This window comes from Saimiri boliviensis, chromosome 7, assembly GCF_048565385.1.
Source record: "Saimiri boliviensis isolate mSaiBol1 chromosome 7, mSaiBol1.pri, whole genome shotgun sequence".
Classification (NCBI taxonomy): domain Eukaryota; kingdom Metazoa; phylum Chordata; class Mammalia; order Primates; family Cebidae; genus Saimiri; species Saimiri boliviensis.
In genome coordinates this window covers 33817841-33839713 of record NC_133455.1, presented here as the reverse complement: position 1 = coordinate 33839713, position 21873 = coordinate 33817841, and the positions used below count along the sequence as shown (strand labels likewise).

The 21873-nt window shown below is 38.5% G+C and overlaps 1 protein-coding gene across 26 annotated transcripts in view; it reads right to left on the bottom strand.

The window, feature by feature from the left end:
• The window catches only part of ANKS1B (ankyrin repeat and sterile alpha motif domain containing 1B), a 1271383-nt gene that overhangs the window by 366878 nt on the left and 882632 nt on the right, over positions 1–21873 (bottom strand). For all 26 annotated transcript variants that reach the window (XM_039471669.2, XM_074402369.1, XM_074402368.1 and 23 more), the window contains one exon: positions 6568–6666. In XM_039471669.2, the coding sequence (XP_039327603.2) occupies positions 6568–6666 (99 nt within the window). The remainder of the gene's footprint in view (positions 1–6567; positions 6667–21873) is intronic.

Below are 21873 nucleotides of genomic sequence, written 5' to 3'. Positions count from 1 at the left end.
CAAATGTAGACAATGGAAACTAGACTGTAAAGTAGATAATTATAAACTGTATCTGGCAGACTTGTAAGGTGCACCCACACCCCGCCCACCCTACCCCTGGTCCCTACCTCATGGTATTCACACCCTTGTGTAAATACCTCCTTTTTGTATGAACTGAGTCTGGTGATTTGATTGTAATGAATAGAGGATGGCAAAAAGGTGGGATGTCACTTCTGTGATTAGGTAGCAAAAGTGTGTGACTTCTACCTTGCTAGCACTTTCTTGTCCTCTCACTTGCTCATTCTGTTGAAGCTAGCTGCATGTTGTGCGATGCCCTATGGGGTGACAAGGAGGCCTCAGCCAACAGCTTGTGAGGTGCTGAGACCTCAGTCCAAGAATCCCTAAGTGCTTGAATCCCACCTACAATTGTGTGAGTGAGTTAGGAAGTAGATCCTCCTGACTTGAGTCTTGAGAGAGCTATAGCTTTTTGAAAGAGCCAGAAACAGAAGACCAACTTACATTGTACCTGGATTCCTGGCCCACAGAAATTGGGAGATAATAAATGTTGTTATATGCCACTAAAATTTGGGGTAACTTGTTCTTTAAAAATACAGAATATAAATCTTCTATTAGAGTAACAGCACACTTTTTTTAAACCTAAGCCTCAAACTGAGGATAGAAAAGGGGGTAATTTAATCCATTCAGAGGTATTCAGTGTCATTCAGTGAAAAAAATAATTAAATATATGTAGCCCCAATAAATATTGATTAAATTGAGTAGAACTTAGAAGTAAAGGGTCACTAAAATTCAGGTGTTCATTATGTAGTAAAGTAACAGTAGCAATGAACAAAAGTGAATACCAGACATTGCACTAAGATCAAGAGTCCTGTGATAACAACACTTACTAGTCATCAAATATTTTTGGGTTTGCGTTTCGAGGAATTCCAGGATTTAACTGAGGAGAGCAAGTAGGCAAAGGGACAGTAGCAGAGAGGCAGAAAGTAACTAGGTATCATGGAAGCCAAAAGAAGACAACATTAATAGTGAAAATTTGCCCCACGGGATTAACAAGAATCCTTGAGCTTGCCTTGCAGGAAGACAGGTGAGGAAACAGCTTGTTATCGTCTGCTCTGCTTGAAACAAAACTGGCTGATTGGCTGAAATTGGCTGGAACCAATGAGGCTAACTGGAGTCTGCACAGAATAGACTTACTCCCCTGAGAGGTGATGTTTTGATGTCACAGCCTGAATTTCCACATCATGTTTCATACCAATTCCCCATGAATTTGCACAGGCAACTCATGAAAAAACATGAAAGGACAAGTGTGCATGGTAAGGGACATTCCAAACTTCCCATTCCTTTCTACCAGTCACTAACCAACCCTGAAGCCCCTCCCTCAGAATCTCTTTTAAATATACAGCTTTCAGGTTGGTACAGGGAGACGGATTTGAGCTGGACTCCTGCCTCCTTGCTTGGCTGCCTTGCAATAAACCTTTCTCTCTACAAAATCCAGTGCTTCAGTGTTTGGCTGCAATTGTGTGTAGGCAAATGAACGCAGTTTGGTCGGTAACAATAATTGTCAATAGTATCAAAGTTTGCTGAAGTCTAAGTAAGGTAAAGACAACAAAGGGCTTATGGAATTTCTGCTCTTCCACTTACTGGTGACCTTCGCACTGGTTGTATGGGGTAGCAGCAGAGAAAGGACTCAAGCCAGTTGAGGGGTGAGTGGAGCAAAGGAAAGGCGGAGACAGGGAATATAGATAAATACTAAGTAATTCCAAAAGCTATTACAAAACTGGAAAACATCAGAAGAGGAAATACTGAAAACCAGAGTGAGCATAGAATATAAAAGTTGCTTATGTGCTGAAATACTCTGTCAACTCAGGATGAGGGATATGAAGAGAGCAGATACAATATGAGCCTTGACACAAAGTCCTCCAAACCTTTAAAATGAAAATCCTTTAAATGCCTGACCTTCAGGTGTTATATTATGAAAGGACAAAAGTATGTATGCCCCTTTAAAAAGGAAAATGTATTAGAGGATTATCCAAAGACTTGGCCACATACAATTCTTATCTGCAAAAAACTAAGTTATATGTTGAAAATAAGTAATCAGGTAATTTCCCTGTGGCCAGAGAGACAGAAAACTACAATAAGCCTAACATTTCTAGGAAAGCAGAAAAAAAAAGCCACTTTCTCATGGAACTTTGGGTTTGTTTCCTTTCATAAAAAGGGAAAAAGGTGAAACTTGGTCTTCAAGAAGTCTAGGAAAGCTTTTAGAGCTGAGAAAAGACTGAGTTGGGGTTGGTGAGGGAAGTAGATGCCGGGTGGAAAATGGATAATTAAGCTTTACAAAAGGTCAAACATTGCAAAAGACAGAGAGAAAGATGTATTCTATGTGTTGAATGTATCGAATGTACTGGAGAAGATGTAAATCTTTGCATTGGTGAATATTTCAGTATTAAAAAGACATATTACAGAATAGCTATTCTTACAAAAAAAAATAAACTTTTTGCTTTGAAGCTTGACACAACAAATACAAATAAAGCATGAAAAATATGCTTTGAAGCATGCCAACACGTCAAGATTGTACTGAGCAAAGCACCTTTTCTCTGTTTAGGAACAATCTCGCTAATTCCATAACATAATATGTTAATTAAAGGATCCCAGGTAGCAACCATGTATTATTTCCTCTCATGACAGATGAAGAATACAAATATTCTGAAGACTGAAATTGTATAAATAAAATGAAGAGACATTTTGTCCATTTTCTGGCAGTGCAAAGTAAAAGTGAATGCAGATGAATGAGCTGGCAATAAAATGACACCATTAACTATCTGAAGATTGGGCTCATTACCTAAGAAGGCAAAGCATCAATTTGTGGCATTATAACATCCTGTTTGTGCTGCTGAATGTGCGTCTGGATGTTTTTATATACTCTCTACTAATTTGTGTGCATAGTAAGCTCTGCTGCATCAGTTTCTCAATAGCAGCTTAATTTTGTATTGTTTCTATTATATTATTTTCTCTAATGAGAATGGTATTCTGTCTTAGAAACAAACACTTCATTTATTCTCCAAATAATTCTAGGTTCAGTTTCTCTTGTTCTTTTATTATCAAGTTGTGTGTACAGGATTATAGATATATCTTAAAATTGAGGTGCTCTTGATTAAAAATATACATTTGAATGACACGTGAGGAAAATATTTATTCATTCAATCCCTCACTCATTCATCATTCATTTTTTTTTTTTTTTTTTTTTTTTTTTTTTTTAGATGAAGTCTCATTCTGTTGTTTCCAGGCTGGAGGGCAGTGGCGCCGTATTGGCTTACTGCAACCTCCATCTCCTGGATTTAGTCAATTCTCCTGCCTCAGCCTCCTAAGTAGCTGGGATTACAGGCGCCCACCACCATGCTTGGCTAATTTTTAAAATATTTTTAGTAGAGACAGGGTTTCACTATGTTGTCCAGGCCAGTCCTGAACTCCTGACCTCAGATGATTCACTTGTCTTGGACTCCCAAAGTTCTGGGATTACAGGTGTGAGCCTCCGTACCTGCCCCCAACTCATTCATTCCTAAAAAGAATGTCCATGTATTGGGTTAAGCATCATGGGAAATTCAAGGATGTTGCACTGTCTCTGCCCTCAGGATGTTTATAACATAGAAGTGACTGAATGTTATTAGTGCCTTCAGATAGGAAGAAGCATAGGGCCACAAAATCTTGGAGGAAAGGGAAGGTCAGTGTATTCTCTCATACCACAAATATTTCTTGAGTGCCTACTATGTGGCAGGTGCAATTCTAGGGCCTGGGTATATAAAATAGAGAATAAGACAGTCAATGACCTCATGAACCTTGCTTCCTGAGGGTGAAATGGAAAATAATGAAGAAAAAGACAAATAAATAATATGACTTCAGATTGCACTAAGTGGCATGAAGGAAAATAAAGCAGAGCAATAGCAAGGAGAGCAATGGTAAAAGAAGAATGTGAATTTTAACTCACAAAGGCCCTGTGAAGACATCACATCTGAGTAGAGATTTGACAATGTATAGGAGCAAGTGTATGAAGTTCCAAAGGAAAGGCTTTTCAGGTAGTGGAACTTTTGTAGCACAGGATAAAGACTTTATTCTAAGTGAGAAGGAAATTCATTGCAGATTTGAAGCAGGGTATAGCATGATCTGATTTATATTTTAGAAGGATCATTCCAGATACTGTACAGAAATTCAGTTATAGAGAGGTAAAAGGTAATCTGGACAGAGGTTAGACATCTGTGAATATTCCAGGTTAGAGAAGACCAATGAGAACTTGATTCACGTAGTCTAACCAAGGATGACAGATGGGAATGCACTGTGGTAGTCCATCTAGAGGTGGTTGGTGAGGACTAGCTTGAATATTACTCAGATGGTAAGAAGTGGTTCCATGATGAAGGAAGTTGCACAAATGAAGTGATATGATATGACAATATCTGAGTTGAACTTTAAATGATGGGCAGCATGTGATGAAGCAGGTAGTCATTCATTGATCTATTGAGTGCTTATCTATTTTTATGAAATAGGCACTGTGCTAAGTGCTAGAGATACAGCAGTACAGAAGCCGTTGTTGAAAGTGAGAAGCAAACTTGCTGAGAGAGTAATATTTTAAGTAAACCTACACGAGCAGAGAGGTGAACAATATGCTCATAGGAATTACTTCCAGAATTTGTTCTAAGGATGTTTTATTCTTTTCCATTTAGTGTAGAAAATTATGTGATTAAACTCCTTTGTATACTTGGCTCAGTGAATTCACAAAAGGAGTAAGTTTCTATCAGTAGAAATTCAATTCACTGTCAGGTGGGAAATTTCATCAGATAATTTCCTTAGAAATAGTGATTAGTATTTACTTCTCTCACTCTGGAAAGGAGAAAGTATAGCCTCTCTGGAAAGAAAAAGAGGATAAGAGAGTACAAAACCTAGGCCAAGGTCCAATATAGGTGCATCTATTACAGTTCATCTGCTACCTGTCTCCAATGTTGCCCCACAGTCTTTTTCCAAACAGATGACCCAACTTCAACTTTCCCTCCTCCTAATCCCAATTGTACACTGACCCCAGAACTAACTGGCCTAAAGTAGTCCAGTCATGTCCATTCTCCCATGCCTACAGAATAAATTTCAAATTCCTCAGCCTGACACACACTGACCCAATCTACTTTTTTTTGCTTTATCTCTGACTACACACTCCTCAATTGTTGTAATCACCTTGAATTTTCTTCTTTTTAAAATTATTTCTTGAATTGTATGAATATGTTATGAAATACATATACCATAAAACTTACCATCATCACCAAAAATATTATTATTATTTTAGGTGTATAGTTCAGTGGCATTAAGTACATTTGCACTGTTGTGCAAATCCTATTGGAATTTAAATCTCTATTTCCCTAATACTTCCAGCAAATTGTTGCCTGAACCATATATATATATTTTTTCTTCCTAGGGCCTCCTGAAATGCCTTTTCCAATCCAAATATTAACCAGGCTTGACCCTGCTTAGCTTCCGAGATCAGACAAGATCAGGCACATTCAGGTTACCATGGCCACTGACCGAAATGTCTTCGTTTACTTATCAATTAAAATCCCACATATCTGAAAGATTCACGCTCAAATTTTTTCTTGTTTCTTTAGGCTCCTTTGACACCTTGTCTGGAAACAGGAGGTCAACTCTACTGCTAGGTGATACACTGCTTACAGTAAAAATGATGCCTGGCTGTTAAATTGCATCTGGACTAGGAGGGCCTATACATGAACTATAAACACATGATAGGGATGTGATACTTTGGACTTCCCTGAGTAATGACTCTTGTAATTAGTCAGTTCCCTTGTAGGGACCGTGGATGCTAAGTCTTTGGAGTTGTTACAGGAGATATTGCCTCTTATAGGGCAGGAGGCTTTTACGCTAGGGCCATTCCTGTACCCACCCAATATGAATCTAGTCTTCTTGAACCTGAGCTGCTACCCGGGGGGCCAGAACTGATACTTTTTACTGCTATTAGGAATCTCATTGAAGAGAAAATCTGAAGCTTTCCTAGTGGCCAGCAATATTTTCTGTATTACATTTTTTCTAAGTAAATCTCAAGCTAGTGCTCATGCCTGTAATCCCAGAAGTTTGGGAGGCTGAAGTGGTAGATCATCTGAAGTCAGGAGTTCAAGACCAACCTGGCCAACATGGCAAAATCGTATCTCTACTAAAAATACAAAAAAATTAGCCAGGTGTGGTGGCATGTGCCCGTAATCCCAGCTACTCAGGAGGCAGAAGCAGGAGAATCGCCTGAACCCAGGAGGCAGAAGTTGCAGAGAGCCTAGATCACACCATTGCACTCCAGCCTGGGTGACAAAGAGAGACTCTGTCTCAAACAAAAAGAAAAAAAAATCTCAAACCAAGTGTGGCCCATAGTAGTCTCATAGTCTGAATGTGCAGTTGGACCTAAGAAGACCTGCTCTTGAGGTTGCATCGATATGTAGAAAGGTTGTACTAAATACAAATACTCCTTGCATGCCTGAACTCAAAATCACTAGGAACCTGACACAGGACTAGGGCAATAAAAGCATTGCTCACCTTTGGAAGGAGCTGGATTGCCTGTAGAATTCTTTGTCGGTGCCCAGAGTTAAGGATTCCAATTTCCAACAAATCCTGATCTTCCATAACATTGCTTCCCTGAAAAAAAACCAGAAATGTTAATCAAGCATTTATACTGTGGATATAGAACAATGGTTTATTTAATACAGAGAAAACCAATGAGTGACCTGATTTTTATGAATAAAGACATAGAGTCATTCTTCCATGAGGGTGAGGACAGAGTTGGTCACCTTGTTACTGATGTGAAAGTTAGGGGAAAGTTCCCCTTCCCTCATAAATATCTCTTGAGGCTTATATCCACATTGGCTTATCTGCATTGGAGAGTTATTCCTGTGACTTAAAAGTTTGTAAAAATGTGACTGCTTCTAGGAAGAGTTGCCATTTAGGATTATTACTGACCGACACATTGATGTTAATGAATCCTTTTTTTCCCTTGACAACAGAATTTGTGAGGAGGGCTGATAGAAAAATTGACATATATTAGGCAGATTAAAAGTGAGAATCAGTACTTAATTTAAAAATACTGAATCACAATAGCAAACCCATAGAATCAACTTAAATGCCCAGCAATGATAGGCTGGATAGAGAAAATGCAGCATATACACACCATGAAGTACTATGTAGCCATAGAAAAGAATGAGATCATGTCCTTCGCAGGGACATGGATGGAGATGGAGGCCGTTATCCTTAGCAAACTAATGTAGGAACAGAAAACCAAACACCACATGTTCTCACTTATAAGTGGGAGCTAAATGATGAGAACACGTGGACATAGAGGGGAACAATATACACTGGGGCCAGTTGGAGGATGGAATATGGGAGGAGGGAGAGGATCAGGAAAAATAACTAACGGGTATTAGGCTTCACACCTGGGCAATGAAATAACCTGTACAACAAAGCCCCATGTCCCAAGTTTACCTATGTAACAAACCTGCTCATGTATCCCTGAACATAAAATAAAAATTAAAAAAAATTATTGAATGCCAGACACCAGACCATGATATGAAGATAGAATGATGAATAAGACACAGAGCCCTTCCCACGACTGCCTTTATTCCTTCCAGTCCAGTGATGGCAAGGAACTGCTCTAAGGTAGTTGGGATGCTGAGACTATACTATGATGGTGACATTTGCTGGGAGTCCAGAGGGAATCAAGGATATTTTTTCAGAAGAAAGGACATCTAATCAAGTATAGAAAAAATGGGTGGTTGGGGCTTAGCACCTACAAGAGGAAGGATGATGGGAAAATTATGTGCAATGACCTGTGAGTAAGAAGGAACGTAATGTACTTGGAAGCATCATCACGTTCTGGGATAACACGGAGAGAGGAGCAAACAGTAAGGCTGGATGAGTAATCAGAGGTCAGACTATACAGATATTGCATGCCATGCTGAGGGCTTCAGACTTCATCCTGACCATAATGGGAAGCCATGGACAGGTTTTAAGAAAAAGAGTTACATGCTGAGATTCCAAATTTAGAAAGATTATTTTGATTTCTGTGGCTGGGCCTCAGTTTCCCTACCTATAAAATGATAAAGTTGAGCCTACAATGTTCAAGGACCAGTTCAGTCCCCAAATTCTCAGATTTAAATGGTTATTTTAAACCTCCGATTAATATTTGAATGCAGAAGTTTACAGATTGCTCATTCTATCCCTTGATTTTAAACTTTCAGGGTTTGTAATAGTTTCTTTTTAAATCAAGTCATCCATAGAAGTTCAAGTATTTAGATCACTTTTTTTTTTCACAAATCAAACTGTCCTACTTACGTATAACACAAAAAATCAAGGATAGAAATGACAGAATATCTATTTATTTAGAGTGATGAGTACCATTAGACACTCAAAGCAAAGGAGACTGAATTGGAAAGGGTGATTCTGGGGCATGAAGACCACTGCGGTTGTTCTCTAGAGACATGGGTGTAGACTAAGGTAGTGGGCACAGGAGCAAAAAGAAGCAGGTGCATTTGAAAACTATCAGGAGTTTGACTTGGAGATTGAACATGCGGAATGATGGAGAAATGTGGAATACACACTGGTTCAAGGCTGGGGCAGTGAGTGGAAGTTGATGCCTTTTCCTGCAGTAATAAAGGAGCAGGGACAGCCCTAGTGGGGTACAAAGTGAGGTTATGTCTTTCCCTGGACAGAGACAGAATAGATGGATGTAAACAATAATATCAGACTGCATTATAAATGGATAACTGGCTGTTCTTAGAAGGAATAAAGGCATTGGAATGGTACCACAGCCAGGGATTTAAAATGGGCATTCACTGGACAAAAGCTTTCCATGTACTCATAGAGTCATTCCTATGCATAAGCAACACCAGCCATCTCAGAGGAAGCAGAATGATCCAGGTATTCAGCAGCATGATAATGAAAAGCCTAATGAAAAACAAATAAAGCCAGTCTTGGCAACATGCCACAGGAAATATTGCTCTCAAGAAATTACTCAGTGCACACAACAGAGCATGGCTGAGAATACAAATGACTTCATTTTGAGAAAGCATTATTATTTCCAGAAATGGACTAGTATGGCATGAGTGAGATATGTGATACCATTCTGACTTTTACTCTTTGAGGAGTTACCTGGCCCTTAAGAAAAAATCTTTGGCCATCCTTGTGTTAGAACATTACCAGGTTTTCCAGGTCCTAACTTACCAACCTACAACTTCAGCCCATGTAGAATAGAGGACCTGGTTCCTTTGCATAAACAGAAAGCATATGAATATCCCATAGCGTGCATATCTACGATCTCTACGTAATCCTGACAACTGAATTTCAGTGTTTGAATACTGAAAAGATTTGGAAAATTAAATCCTTAAAGACCACTGTTCTTCCTCTACACCTCCAACATACTATTTTCTGTATCTTCGGTAAGAGAGGAGTCCTTGTGAAGAATTGTAGGGAAGTTAGATTTTTTTTTTTTTTTTTTTTTTGAGACGGAGTTTCGCTCTTGTTACCCAGGCTGGAGTGCAATGGCGCGATCTCAGCTCACCGCAACCTCCGCCTCCTGGGTTCAAGCAATTCTCCTGCCTCAGCCTCCTGAGTAGCTGGGATTACAGGCACACACCACCATGCCCAGCTAACTTTTTGTATTTTTAGTAGAGACGGGGTTTCACCTTGTTGACCAGGATGGTCTCGATCTCTTGACCTCGTGATCCACCCGCCTCGGCCTCCCAAAGTGCTGGGATTACAGGCTTGAGCCACCGTGCCCGGCCAGGAAGTTAGATATTTTTAAAGAAGGTGTTAAGTACATAAGAACAACTTCTTTTTGAGTCAAATTTCCTAGCATATAGGTTAATTACCAAACACTTTGCAAAAATGAACCAAAATTATGGGAAGCATAAGAAAAATAGTGAAAATGTGTCAAAGGGGAAATGGTACTAATTGGGAAATGGAAAGGAAAGGATTTACTGTCCCCAGTGAGGCATGCTGTTAGAAATTTTCTATTTTATCTTTTTCTATAATACACGGGGATGCCAAAAATATCCTAGTACATAATTCAGCCAGCCTTTTGTCCAAACAATAGGGGACTTGGAGTCTGCTGAACTGGGTTTGGATCATGGCAAGGCAAACTTGGCTAAGTCATATATTCTTTGTAGGCTTCCTGGTCCTCATCCATCAAACGAAGCAGTTTAATGAATATGCATTCAGTTTCAAAATGCTATGATTTCAGTCATGTTTGACTTTTGTTGGTATCATTATACATAAACATAGATTGTATATTTTGAAATTACATTTCAGTGTTTCAGAATCTGTAATCTAAAATTAGCTTTAAGAAGTGATTAAAGACAAATTCAGGAATGTATTTTTTTTGACAAATCAATCTTGGTATGATGGACTTATAAAATTTCTTATTAAAAGAAATTACAGAATTACTTATTTTTGCCGTAGTATGGATTCTTATCGCTTTTTAGGAAAAACCAAATGTTTCAAGCCTTATAACTAACCATTTCTTTGGCACCTGGGTGGCAGTTGTGCCATCAAGGATAATAAACATTTCCATTCTTCCTAGGGAGCCGAAATTAATTCTCACTTTGTCACTTGCTTTTACGAAATGTTAGTAAATCTCAGCTTAACTTTTTTTTCTTTTGAGACAGAATTTCACTCTTGTTGCCCAGGCTGGAGTGCAATCGCATGATCTCGGCTCACTGCATCCTCTGTCTCCTGGGTTCAAGCGATTCTCGTGCCTCAGCCTCCTGAGTAGCTGTGATTACAGGAGTCCATCACCATGCCCAGCTAATTTTTGCATTTTTAGTAGAGACGAGGTTTTATCATATTGGCCAGGCTGGTCTCAAACTCCTGACCTTAGGTGATCCACCTGTCTCAGCCTCCCAAAGTGCTGAGATTACAGGTGTGAGCCACTGCTCATTTTTCTTATTAAAAACTGAACACAACTCTAGCTTTCTTCCTCCTCCATCAATTTTTTTTTCCCACATAACTGATAGGTCAACGGTTCGGGGGCAGAGCTTCATCATGTCCATCTTTTGTTTAGTCATCTACTACACTGCACTCTCAGTCTCTTCTCCTGCCCAATACATGCCTGTCCCACTTTTTCATCTCCCATTTTACTCCTCAACTCACCAGAATAAGCTGTTCTCCTCCATCAACTCCACAGAACTTCTCTGTCAAATGTTAAGAATGTCTTCTCAATTGCTAAATCTAATAGATTCTTTTAAATCTTGATTTCAAGAATTTACTTGTCACATGTAGGTGGTGGCCACCATATTGGACAACACAGATATAGAACATCTCCATCACTGCAGGAAGTTCCATTAGACAGTGCTACTCTACAGTTACAGACACTAAAACTTCAGTCAAATCACAAAAATGGGGCAGTAACAGGGAATTAAATCAGGGGCTCAAAAGTATTCATGAGTTATTCTCAGGATGTAATTATTCATGTGCCTCTTAGTCAAAGTCCATGAACATTAAGTTGAGGATCTTTAGCAAATTCTCTTCTAACTTTTCAGTCACAACAACAAATTAGAAGGTTGTTCTAATTTCAGCAACATTTCTTTATTGTGGGACTATAAATCTATGCTATGAAAATGACAAGTCCAATCACTAAATTATTTGACTTTTCTTAGAATCCACCAGTCACACTGCATATGGCATTTAAATAACAATAATCAATAAATAAAGTTGTTTAGTTAATGACTTTCTAGAATGATCAAAGGCCCAAATGCAGTATTTTTAGAATAGCTGTTCTTTGCCTGTCAAGAAATGTCTAATGCAGGGTGTCTTTATTGCTCTCTTAAATCATGGAATGAAAAAAGTCACCTAATGTTTTATGCACTAAGAGCTGAAAGTGGAAGTTTCTTTGACCATGGGGAGAATGTCTTAGGTACTGAACTTCTTCAGCTGCAATAAAAAGTTAGGATGTCCAAATAGAATGAAAAGCAGTGATTGTATTTAACTGCTCATTAGAAGTAAAACAGCTGTTTACTGAAAACATTTCAAAAATATCTGTACTGATGGCTCTGTGTCTCCAAACTCTGCATTGAAAATTTCTCCTAGTTTTATAAACTTAATGCTATATCTTATTCATTTAGAAAGCTTTCTTTTATATTACATATTATGGAAAATGTTAGGGAAACATATTTAAAGACTACAGGGAACTGGCTTATTCTTAATATAAGCTTGAGTTGGATAATGTTATTTATTCTCTTTCTTCATCCAGTCCAAGACTAAAAAAATCAGGAGGATACTGTTGATTGGGGAACTTTGCTTTTGCTCTATAATTAGCTAAATTAGATTCTTCTTCACAATTTATGTGACCTTAAATATTTGAAGTAGAATCACTGTATAATAGAATGACAGCAAGATCTTACAAACTTACAGAAAAACATATACTTTAGTTTGTTTTTAATAGTTAGCTTTCTTATAACATAAACAGGATGGTAGCATGAAACTGTACACAATTTTCTTGGAATAACCATGTTACCCCTCTCCTCCTATAAAAGCTTTGAGTCAATTTGATATCAATTTATAAGTAAATCCAATGCATGTCTTCTCTGCATGATTATGATAATAGTTATTGTGATAAATACCAGATTTATTATTATTATTATCAGTGTTGGAAAAGGCTTTATTTAGTTTATCATGTAGAAACATGGGTGACTATAACTGATCAGATGATGGATGATGTTCTTCTTCCAAGAAGAACAACATTAACTTTCTCTCTCACACTAATGAAATGGCATTGGAAGAAAATTTTATAGCACACCAAAAAAATCCCTCTACCTTAATCCTCCATTTAAACATATTCTGTCTACTACAATAAAATTTCTTGCATACAACTTAATTAAATTTTCGTTTTTAGCTTATGAAGAAAGCTTTCTAGATTCTTCAGACTATGTGGATTATTGATTCAAATAAATATTACATCACTGAGTAATAAGACTGCATCTTATATGTGCAAGCTGTATATTTTAATAAATTATGTCTTAAGGTTAAGATATAATTTAGCCTTATACATTTAACATGATTACAATGAATTTTCTGTCACCAATTTTTTCCTCTTTATTTTTGAACTCAATTCCCCTTTGAAACATCTGTTGTCAACCTACAGAGAAAGAGAAGAAATTTAAGTAGACAAGTATTTATTTGTTAAGGTATCAAGCAGGATTTGGTGATATCATAAATTAAAATTGTGATTCACTTGAGATGTGTTCATGTAAGTTTTTAGCATTATGTGTATTTATAAAAGACTGCAATATAATTTATATAGTAATTTGTACTGCCTTTGTTCAAAATTTTATAGCTATGAGAGAAGCATCCAATTCTTCATTTGTAAGGATGCTAACCCAGAGCTCCTTCAAGTAAGAAGAAAAGTTGATGTCAACACTTTTTTGTATGCTCTTATTTCTCTCTAGATACATGTATCTGTATAAATATAAAGCAATGAATACCTACTGCCTTCCTCCAACTTTCACACTAATAGCAGTTGGTGTCCATTAGTGCAAAGTAAATAGCACACTTACTGTGTCAGGCACGGCACTGTTCTAAATACCTTCCATATATTACTTTATTGAATTCTCACAATAACTTTCTATGAGGTAGGTACCTTGTTCCCATAGCTGGCAGGAGACTTTCTCAAAACTTACCCTATGCTACCTCTAGTGGGAATCATGTAGGAGGTATAAGGTTGAGTTAAAAAACATGGTTAGATCTATACCATTTATATTTTTACTTAAGAGTCATCTGAAATTCACATTTGAATGCAAACGTTCCAATGCATTTTATGTTTGATTTCACAGCACTGAAGCAACAATGAACTCCCTCCAAGGAAAAGAATTTGGAGAGCTGTCTAGTCTATCCTTCCCTCCTCTGCTCCAGTCCTTTCTGCTCACTGAATCCTGGAATCAGGCTTAGCAGGGACTTAGGGGGTTTCTAGTTTCTAGTCTAAATGTTCCCTAACTACCCACAAAGTTTTAAGTTCTCTTTTGAAGCGTGGTGCCTCGCTGGGTGGACACCAACCCTAGAGAGGTAGAGAGGATATTAAATGCTTTAAATGGTCTTTCTCAGCAGCTGAGTCTGAGCAGGGGGTGCAGCTGTGGTTGGGGTGGCACCTCTGTCCTACTCTTTTAGCTCCCACTGTTGTGCAGACCGAGTGTTGCAGGAGAGCTATTAGAAGAACATGCCAGAAGCGGAGATGAAGGGAAAACAGTTAGCAGCTGTCCTGTGTTCTTTTGTAATCACAAGCTGTGAAGTTGGAAAAAAAAAAAAAAAAACCTCCTTGGGTAGGCTGTACATAATCTTGGCAGGTATCTGAGTGCTGTTCTTCTGTCTAATACGCCGAACATTTCCCAGTGCCTCACAAGAGAAAAGTGAGACGTGATTAGGTGAGTTTGGACACCTTGCTTTGAACAGGCAGGGAATATGGTGCCCTTGTACATACATCAAGCTCTTACAAATGCCCTCTCACTGTAGATGTTGATGCAGAGCTCCAAAAGGAAGGGCTCTTCTGTGGGAGAGGCAAAAAGAATTTGCTCCTGGGTATTTCCAACACAGCCACATATAATGAGGCAGAAAGAAGTACCTAAAAAGATTACTAGCCATTAAGCATTCACTATAGAGCAGGTGCTTTGCTCACCTAATTTATAATCCTTACAGCACTCTTGTAACATAGATGGTATTATTTTCATCTTACAGAGGAGGAAACTGAGTCTCAGAGATGTGACACTATTGAGTCAAGTTCACAAGATAAGTATAGGATGGATCTGGGATCTGTGTTTTATTTGGTCAGACTGATGCTTACGCTTTCTTCACTACAGAAAAAGAACCAAATGTTTAATAGGGGACATTTTCTGGATGGAGATTCCGGTCCATAGATATGTAACATTGCCAAGAAGTTACTCCCACAATCCTATTTTCACACACACAGGCTTACATCTATATTGACAGACCATAGGGAATGACTGCCAGAGTTTCTCCAACACATTGAATTCCACATAAATTATTTATCTTCTGAAAGGTCAAGTGGTTAGTTCTCCTTCTAAACTACCTTAGTGTATTCCAGAACCAAACATGTTAATCAAAGTGACCCAGGGTGTTTCCTGCTAAAGCACCAACTAACTTGCCATGTTTCCTGCTGGGAGGCAGGAAATACCAGCATGGCATTAGGTTGTGGTGAGAGATTCAGCTCTTCCGCAGTGCCTTGTCGAATGACCTGAGTGGTCAACCAGGAAAATGAAGTTCTCAGGGCCAACATCATGTTTGGGTGTCTTTCCTTAAGGTCTGCATCAAAGTCAGATTTAAGAGGGAGGATGTCTAGAAAGGAATGAAAGCAGAGGATGTTTGGGGACAAGCTAAGGACATTTATGTCCCACACTGCACGAATTCTGAATCCAAAGAAAAGAGAATGAGTTGCAGTCCCCTGAGAAGGCTATCCAGGCTAAGGAGGCTGTGATGGTGAAGGTGGATGATTTAGCCCTCTGGGAAGTGTAGAGCTGTCAAAAAGGAGACTCATTAATTCACCAAAGATAAGGTTGTCTTCAAAGAAAAGACATCCCTGGATTTAAGGATGATGGGGTCTCCTGACACTGAGGACTATGTTCAGAAATAGCCAAACAAACAAACAAAAAGGAGCAAAGAGGAAGAGAAAGGGAGGGAGGAAAGGAGAAGAAGTGTTTATTTTTAAGGGTGAAGGGAGTAGAATTTCCAGATAAAATACAGAAATTCAAATTTAAGCGGCATCATGTATTTTTATTCACTTAATCTGGCAGCCTTAGAGAGGAGATCACTGAAATCTGGAAATGACCTGGCAGAGTCCAGTCCAGAGCTACCGCTGAGGCAGGCATTGTCATTCATTCATTTATTCAACATTTGTTTGTTCAATGAATATTTTTGAGCATTTATTACGTGCCAGGTACTGGGCTCTTGCTGTGAGATACACTGAGATCAGGAAAAGGTCCCTCTACTCTTAGAATTTATAGTCCAGTGGGGAAAAAGGGAAACAACTGAATAAAAAATACATAAATAATTATTTAGCAAAGTATTGCTATATACTATATATTTACTATATTAGCAGGGACTATTAAGTACTTTGTTTTGTTTGTTGTTCATGATAAATTCTGATGTTAATACACATAATTATTATCATTATTTACCGATAATACTAAGAATTGAAGGCACAGAAAGCTGATAATTTGTCCAAGGCCATGTGACACAGGTAGTAAAACTGACATAAAGGGAATCAATGGAGTTCTAAAGTAAACAAAACAAAAAACAAGGGAGATCTGGGTTAGAAAGGCTGGTGAGGAAAGTCTCTCTGAGAAAGTGACATGAAATTAAGACCTGAGGGGATTAGAAGGAGGAGCTCAACTGTGAGAAGGGCTGTTACAAGGACATTCCAGGCAGAAATAACAGCAGGTGCAAAGGCACTGAGGTGAGAAAAAACATGAGGCATGTTCTAGGAACAAACAGAAGCCTACCAAAAACAAAATTTAGTGACTGAGAGGGAAGAAGACCTGTGAGAGAAATGCAGGAAATAAGATAATACAGAGGCTTGCAGAATCTGATAGGGACTTTGACTGTCTTCTAAGTGCAGTGGGAAACACTGAAGGAAATATACTAATTTGCATTTTCAAATGTACTCTGGATTCAGTGTGGAGAATGGATGGAGAAATTGAGAGGTACGGAAGTTGAGCTTAACAACCAAAATTGAAATAACAGTTTAGAAACATAAATAATCTAAAGGAAATATGATGAAATATGACCTTTTGGGGGACTATGGAAATGGGTCTCACTGGGGGGTCAAGTCTCTAAGCCAAATGCATCTTTTATTTGAATCAAAGAGAAAAGCCATATAGCAAAGATGAAAATCAGAATAATCTTTGATAAAGGTTCTATGTGGATACAACTATGAATAAAGATTTAGCAGTGCCTATGAAAATGAAAATGTTCAGACTCCATGGACCCAGCAATTCTGTTTCTAGGTCATGGCAGACATTGCTGGGAGGCTGAGTCCTTTCTCCCTCACTACCTCCCACTACAGAGGCTGGATAAGCTAAAGTTCTCAGCTTCCCTTTAAGTGATGGTTGAATACATGACAGAAATTGTCATTGGAGAACTTCTTTAAAAGCTTTTGCTTTCCTAATGAAAAAGGAAAAAAATCACCTGCTACCCTTCTGAGCCTGTGAGAATGGACTCTCCTCAGGACGAGTGGCTAAACTGTTCAGACAAGGTGACAGTAATGGGCTCGCAGCCCTTGGACCTCCAATGATAGATATCTCCATTGGATATCTGGAGGCAAGCAAGCATAAGCCATGGAAGGGTTAGTTCTGCATAAGAAATGTTATTTAAAGCTCTCTCTGCATCTTTTGCATCTAAGTTGCTCTGACTAGTGTTTATCTGTTAGTGAAAATAATGATGGGGACGTGTACTGTGGCATGTAATTAATAGAGGTTATAATGGAGGCAACAGATATTTACTGTTTATTTTAGGCAGACAGTGGTACAATAACATAAAGAACAGCAGAGAAGAGATACTAGGAAGAATGAAAGTTATCAGATCCAAGTTGGGGGGTGTGTGTGTGTCAATTATAGCATTGCCTCTTCTCATTTTAACTTAACATTGTGAATTTCTCATAAAAAGATTGCTTGAAGGAATTTCTTTCCTCTGGATTTTGGTTTCTATTAAAAACTAAAACAGATGCAAAATTATCAAAGTGTTCATGGGACTAACAGATTTTAAATTTGGGAGTGTCTTTCAGCTTATAATTGAAGACGACAGGTAGCCAGAGATTGCATAAAGTTATGGTTCTAAAGGAAGCACAGTTTTATATAAACCTGGTATTCTACAGGAAAAAAAAACATTACTCTTGAAATCCAAACACATGATAATCTTAACAGGGCAGAAACAGTAAGAACATTTGGGGGTATGGTAGGTTGGCCTTAGTGTGTGGCTCTTCCGTGAACTCTTGAGATATCAGTGCTTTTGCTCAGGTCCTTTGGAGTGCCTTTGGTGGGCAGTGAACGGTGATTACTGAAAGAGTTGACTGATAGAATATTCCTGACTTATCTCCACGTTTTAATTTTGGTTTTGGGCTTGAAAACATTTTTCTTGAGATGTCGTCAGGATAAAAATATTTTTTCCACCTTGAAAACTCTGTTTTGACTTTTTCAAGTTTAAAATTTGGTGATGGGAAAACTTGCTAGCATCACAACAATGGGATTAAGTGTGAGGAGATGATCACTCTGGGCAGACAGGCAGGAGGCTAACCCAACGAAGGGTTAAACTAAAAGCTGAGCAAAAGCTCTGCTAGGAAGAGGCCTTTGAATTGTTCTGGGACTGGCTAGGGCCACCATTTGTCCTTAGGTTAAATATGAGGGAAAATTTGAATAAGGCCTACGAATATCCTTGTCCTTTCTATAGCATCTATACCGTGAAGGATACTCTCATTTATTAAGTGCATTTTCTTCACTGAATAGTATTACTCAACCTAAAAGAAATACAGGGAAAAGAAAAGGAGGGACATCCATTTTCATAATGAATGTAATTAAATGTCCTCTTGTCAAGGTTTTCAAGTTAAAGGTTCTGAGTTTTGTTTCCAGAATATTCAACTGGTACTAAAAGCATCACGAAGTCCCTCATATTTACTAAAATTTGTGCATTATGAAAAGGGAGCACATTCTATCTAGGTTAAAGAGGAGATAAACAGTTATAGAATTTCATGTTTCTTTTTTTTTTTCCTTTAAAGCACTTTATTAATGAAAAATTGGAAACCTAAAAATTCAACAGTATTCTAATAAAATGTGGCACATATGATGGAATATCATGCAGCCATTAAAAGAGATGTAGAAATATACATGTTTCTTTCTACTTAGTATTATATATCTTGCTTCCTTTACTGGACAGCAAACTTCTTGGGAGAAAGGATCATGCCTGAAGCATTTTTGCATCTCCCCTAAAATCTGTCTGCTAAGTGTTGAATAAAATAAAAGCTTGAAATAATGAATCTGTAAGTAAACACATGAAGTGCTGATTTATTTTAAAAACTTAAGTCTAAAGATCACTAACTAAGTTTATAAGAAAAGCACTGAAAAGTTTGAGCTGGAAATTCTAATATGCAGGATGCCTGATGTGTTTTCCCTCTCAATCGAAGGAAAGATAAAGATGGAATTGCTGGTACACCATAACACCAAAATGTTCTTAATTTTTTTTTCAGTTTTGCAAATTCTCATGATTTGATTTTCATCCAGGACTGTCAGTTGAGACATCTGATAATCTAAAAGCATTCAGAGAATTAGGATCCCATATGGCTTGAAAATATTTCCTATCCGGCAGGAAAAAGAGAACATACTGTGAAAATAATACTTGTATACCCTTCAATTTACGTGTACAAGGAGTACAAATAAATTTAAATCATTACTCACCATATAATGATTATAATGATCATAAGGATTGATTATAACAACAAAAATTAAAAGAATATACAGTTCTTCATAATCATGAGACATTATAAAAAAGCAGAAGCATACTTCAAATCAATGATAGTAATAGAGTTTTGTTTTGTCTAACAGAAGAAACAGTCATTAGAAATGAGCACCGGATTAGGAGTCCTGGCTTATCGGTAATTAATTCTATAAACCTAAAAAAGTAATTTAACTTCCTTAGGCCTTAATTTTCTCAACTGAGCCATGAGAGGGCTGGACCAGATGTTTCCTTCTAACACAACATCTGTTCTGGAGGTTCTAACAAGGAGTATATCTACTCATACACTCATATTGCCTGAAGAATAATTAATTCTTCTCGCTTCGGGGGAAATGTTATTTTCTTCGGATGAGTGTTCAGTATTGAGAAGTGCACTTACATAATGGTGAGAGAGCAGGGAGAGCTGGGCTTCGCTCATTTCACCAATAAAATTATTACTGTTACTTTAATTATAACAAAAACAGCTATTTATTGAGAGTTAACTATGGGCCAGACACTGTGCTTTAATCCTCTGAACAATTCTATAAAATAGATATCATTATTATCATCCCTATTTTACAGATGAGAAAATGGAAGCACAGAGATTCCTAGGGACCTGGCTGAAATCGCACAGTAAGTGGCAGAGCTGCTGCGGAAATGAAGGCGGATGTTGGAATCAGATTCCCCTGGCCCCACTAGCCTCCCACAGCTTCGACAAGTGTCTTCTGCATGGAATTGCCGAGATCTGATGGATGGGAGATCTGATGGATGGAGTCTCTTTCTACCAGTCCAGTCATTTCCATGAACCTTCTTTCCTACAATTTCTACCCAGGGATTGAAGACTATTAATAAAAAGGTGCTCCCGGGTTCACCTTAAAGCTCTGCACTTTAATAGCAGTGTGACTCAGGACCAGTAACCTTCTTTCTTTGTCTGTACAATGGGGATAATTCTAATGCTTATCTTCTAAGGATGTGGTGACATAATGTTTATGAAGTTGCTTTATAAACTCTGAAGTAAAATTGCTAAAAATAAAGCATGCCTGCTAGGAACTACTTTTTTTTTTTTTTTTTTTTTTTTTTTTTTTTAAGAACATAGCACTGTAAATCTTCTAGTTTCATGTTGTTTTTGCTAGAAATAGTCTATTCTGAAAGAGGCAGCATGTGTGATAGAGGAAAATTCAGGGTTTTTTGCCATGCTGCCTCCCCCCGCCCCGCCCCACCCAGCTTTGCCATTTACTTAGCTTTGTGGCCTTGGGCAAGTCACTTGATCTGGCATCCCACAGGCCCCATGCTCTAGGGGCTCTGCATTTGGGGTTTAATATTCTGTAGTTGCTGTTTTGAAGTTCATCCTAATTTTTTTCTTTGAGTTGGTTTGTTTGTTGTAAGTGAAGTCTGATGGGACAACGAAGAATGCACTGGGCTTAGCTCATGGGAGGTCTTACTTCCTGCTGCATCTCCAGAATGGGTTCTGCCAGAGACCCTCTTTGTTGCTCTCTCTATCCTGGGTCCTGCCCAATCTCCCTTTCTCTGTTGAGTCCTAAAATTGCTGCCATCCTCCACTCTTAGCAGGAGTCTGGGTGCTGACAGAGGGAAAGCTTGCGGGAAGCACTCAAGTCCATAGAACCTGGGGCCGAGCATGGCATTGCCCATCCCTGCCCTAACAGGTAGCACCATAGCAAATCAGATGGGTGACCAGTCAGAAGCTATCCCAATCCAGATATTTAAAAATCCTTGTGGGGGCATCCCCTGTCTGCTATGGACGGAGGTTAATGGTCACTGGATAAAAGAGATGCCTGATTAGACTTCCTGGGCCCTGCTCTCTCCAGGACAGTTACCACAGTGTTCATGAGAATCCTGGAGGAGTCTTTCTGGGAGACTTTCCACTGTGAGCACAAAAGCCTGATCAGAGGATTGTGAGGCAAAAGGGGTGAAGACAATGAATGCAGACTACTGTTTTGAGAAATCTGAATGAGTAAGGGAGGGGAAAATGTGCAGTATAGGTGGAGAAGGAATGGGAACACGGGAAGTTGCTTTATTTTCTTCTTTTTTTTTTTCACTCATAAGAACAGGAGGAGTGTCCTGGATAGAGCAGGGCCCCAGGAAGGGTAGTGGGGGCCTGGCAGTGGGGCACCTATGCCCTACACAGGAGGCAGGGTCCAAGATGCCTGAGTGGGGCTGTATTCTCACTACAAGTGTCTTATGTCTTGGAATGCTCCTTTGGCTGGCTCCATGCTTGGTGCATTCTCCCTCCTTCTAACTTTCCTGGGTTGGGCCTCTGTTTGTCTTTTTTTAACCAGCTCAAGGCATCCTTCAGATAAGAAACACAAAATATAAGTTGGGGAATTTGGTGATTCTTCATAGGATTTAACT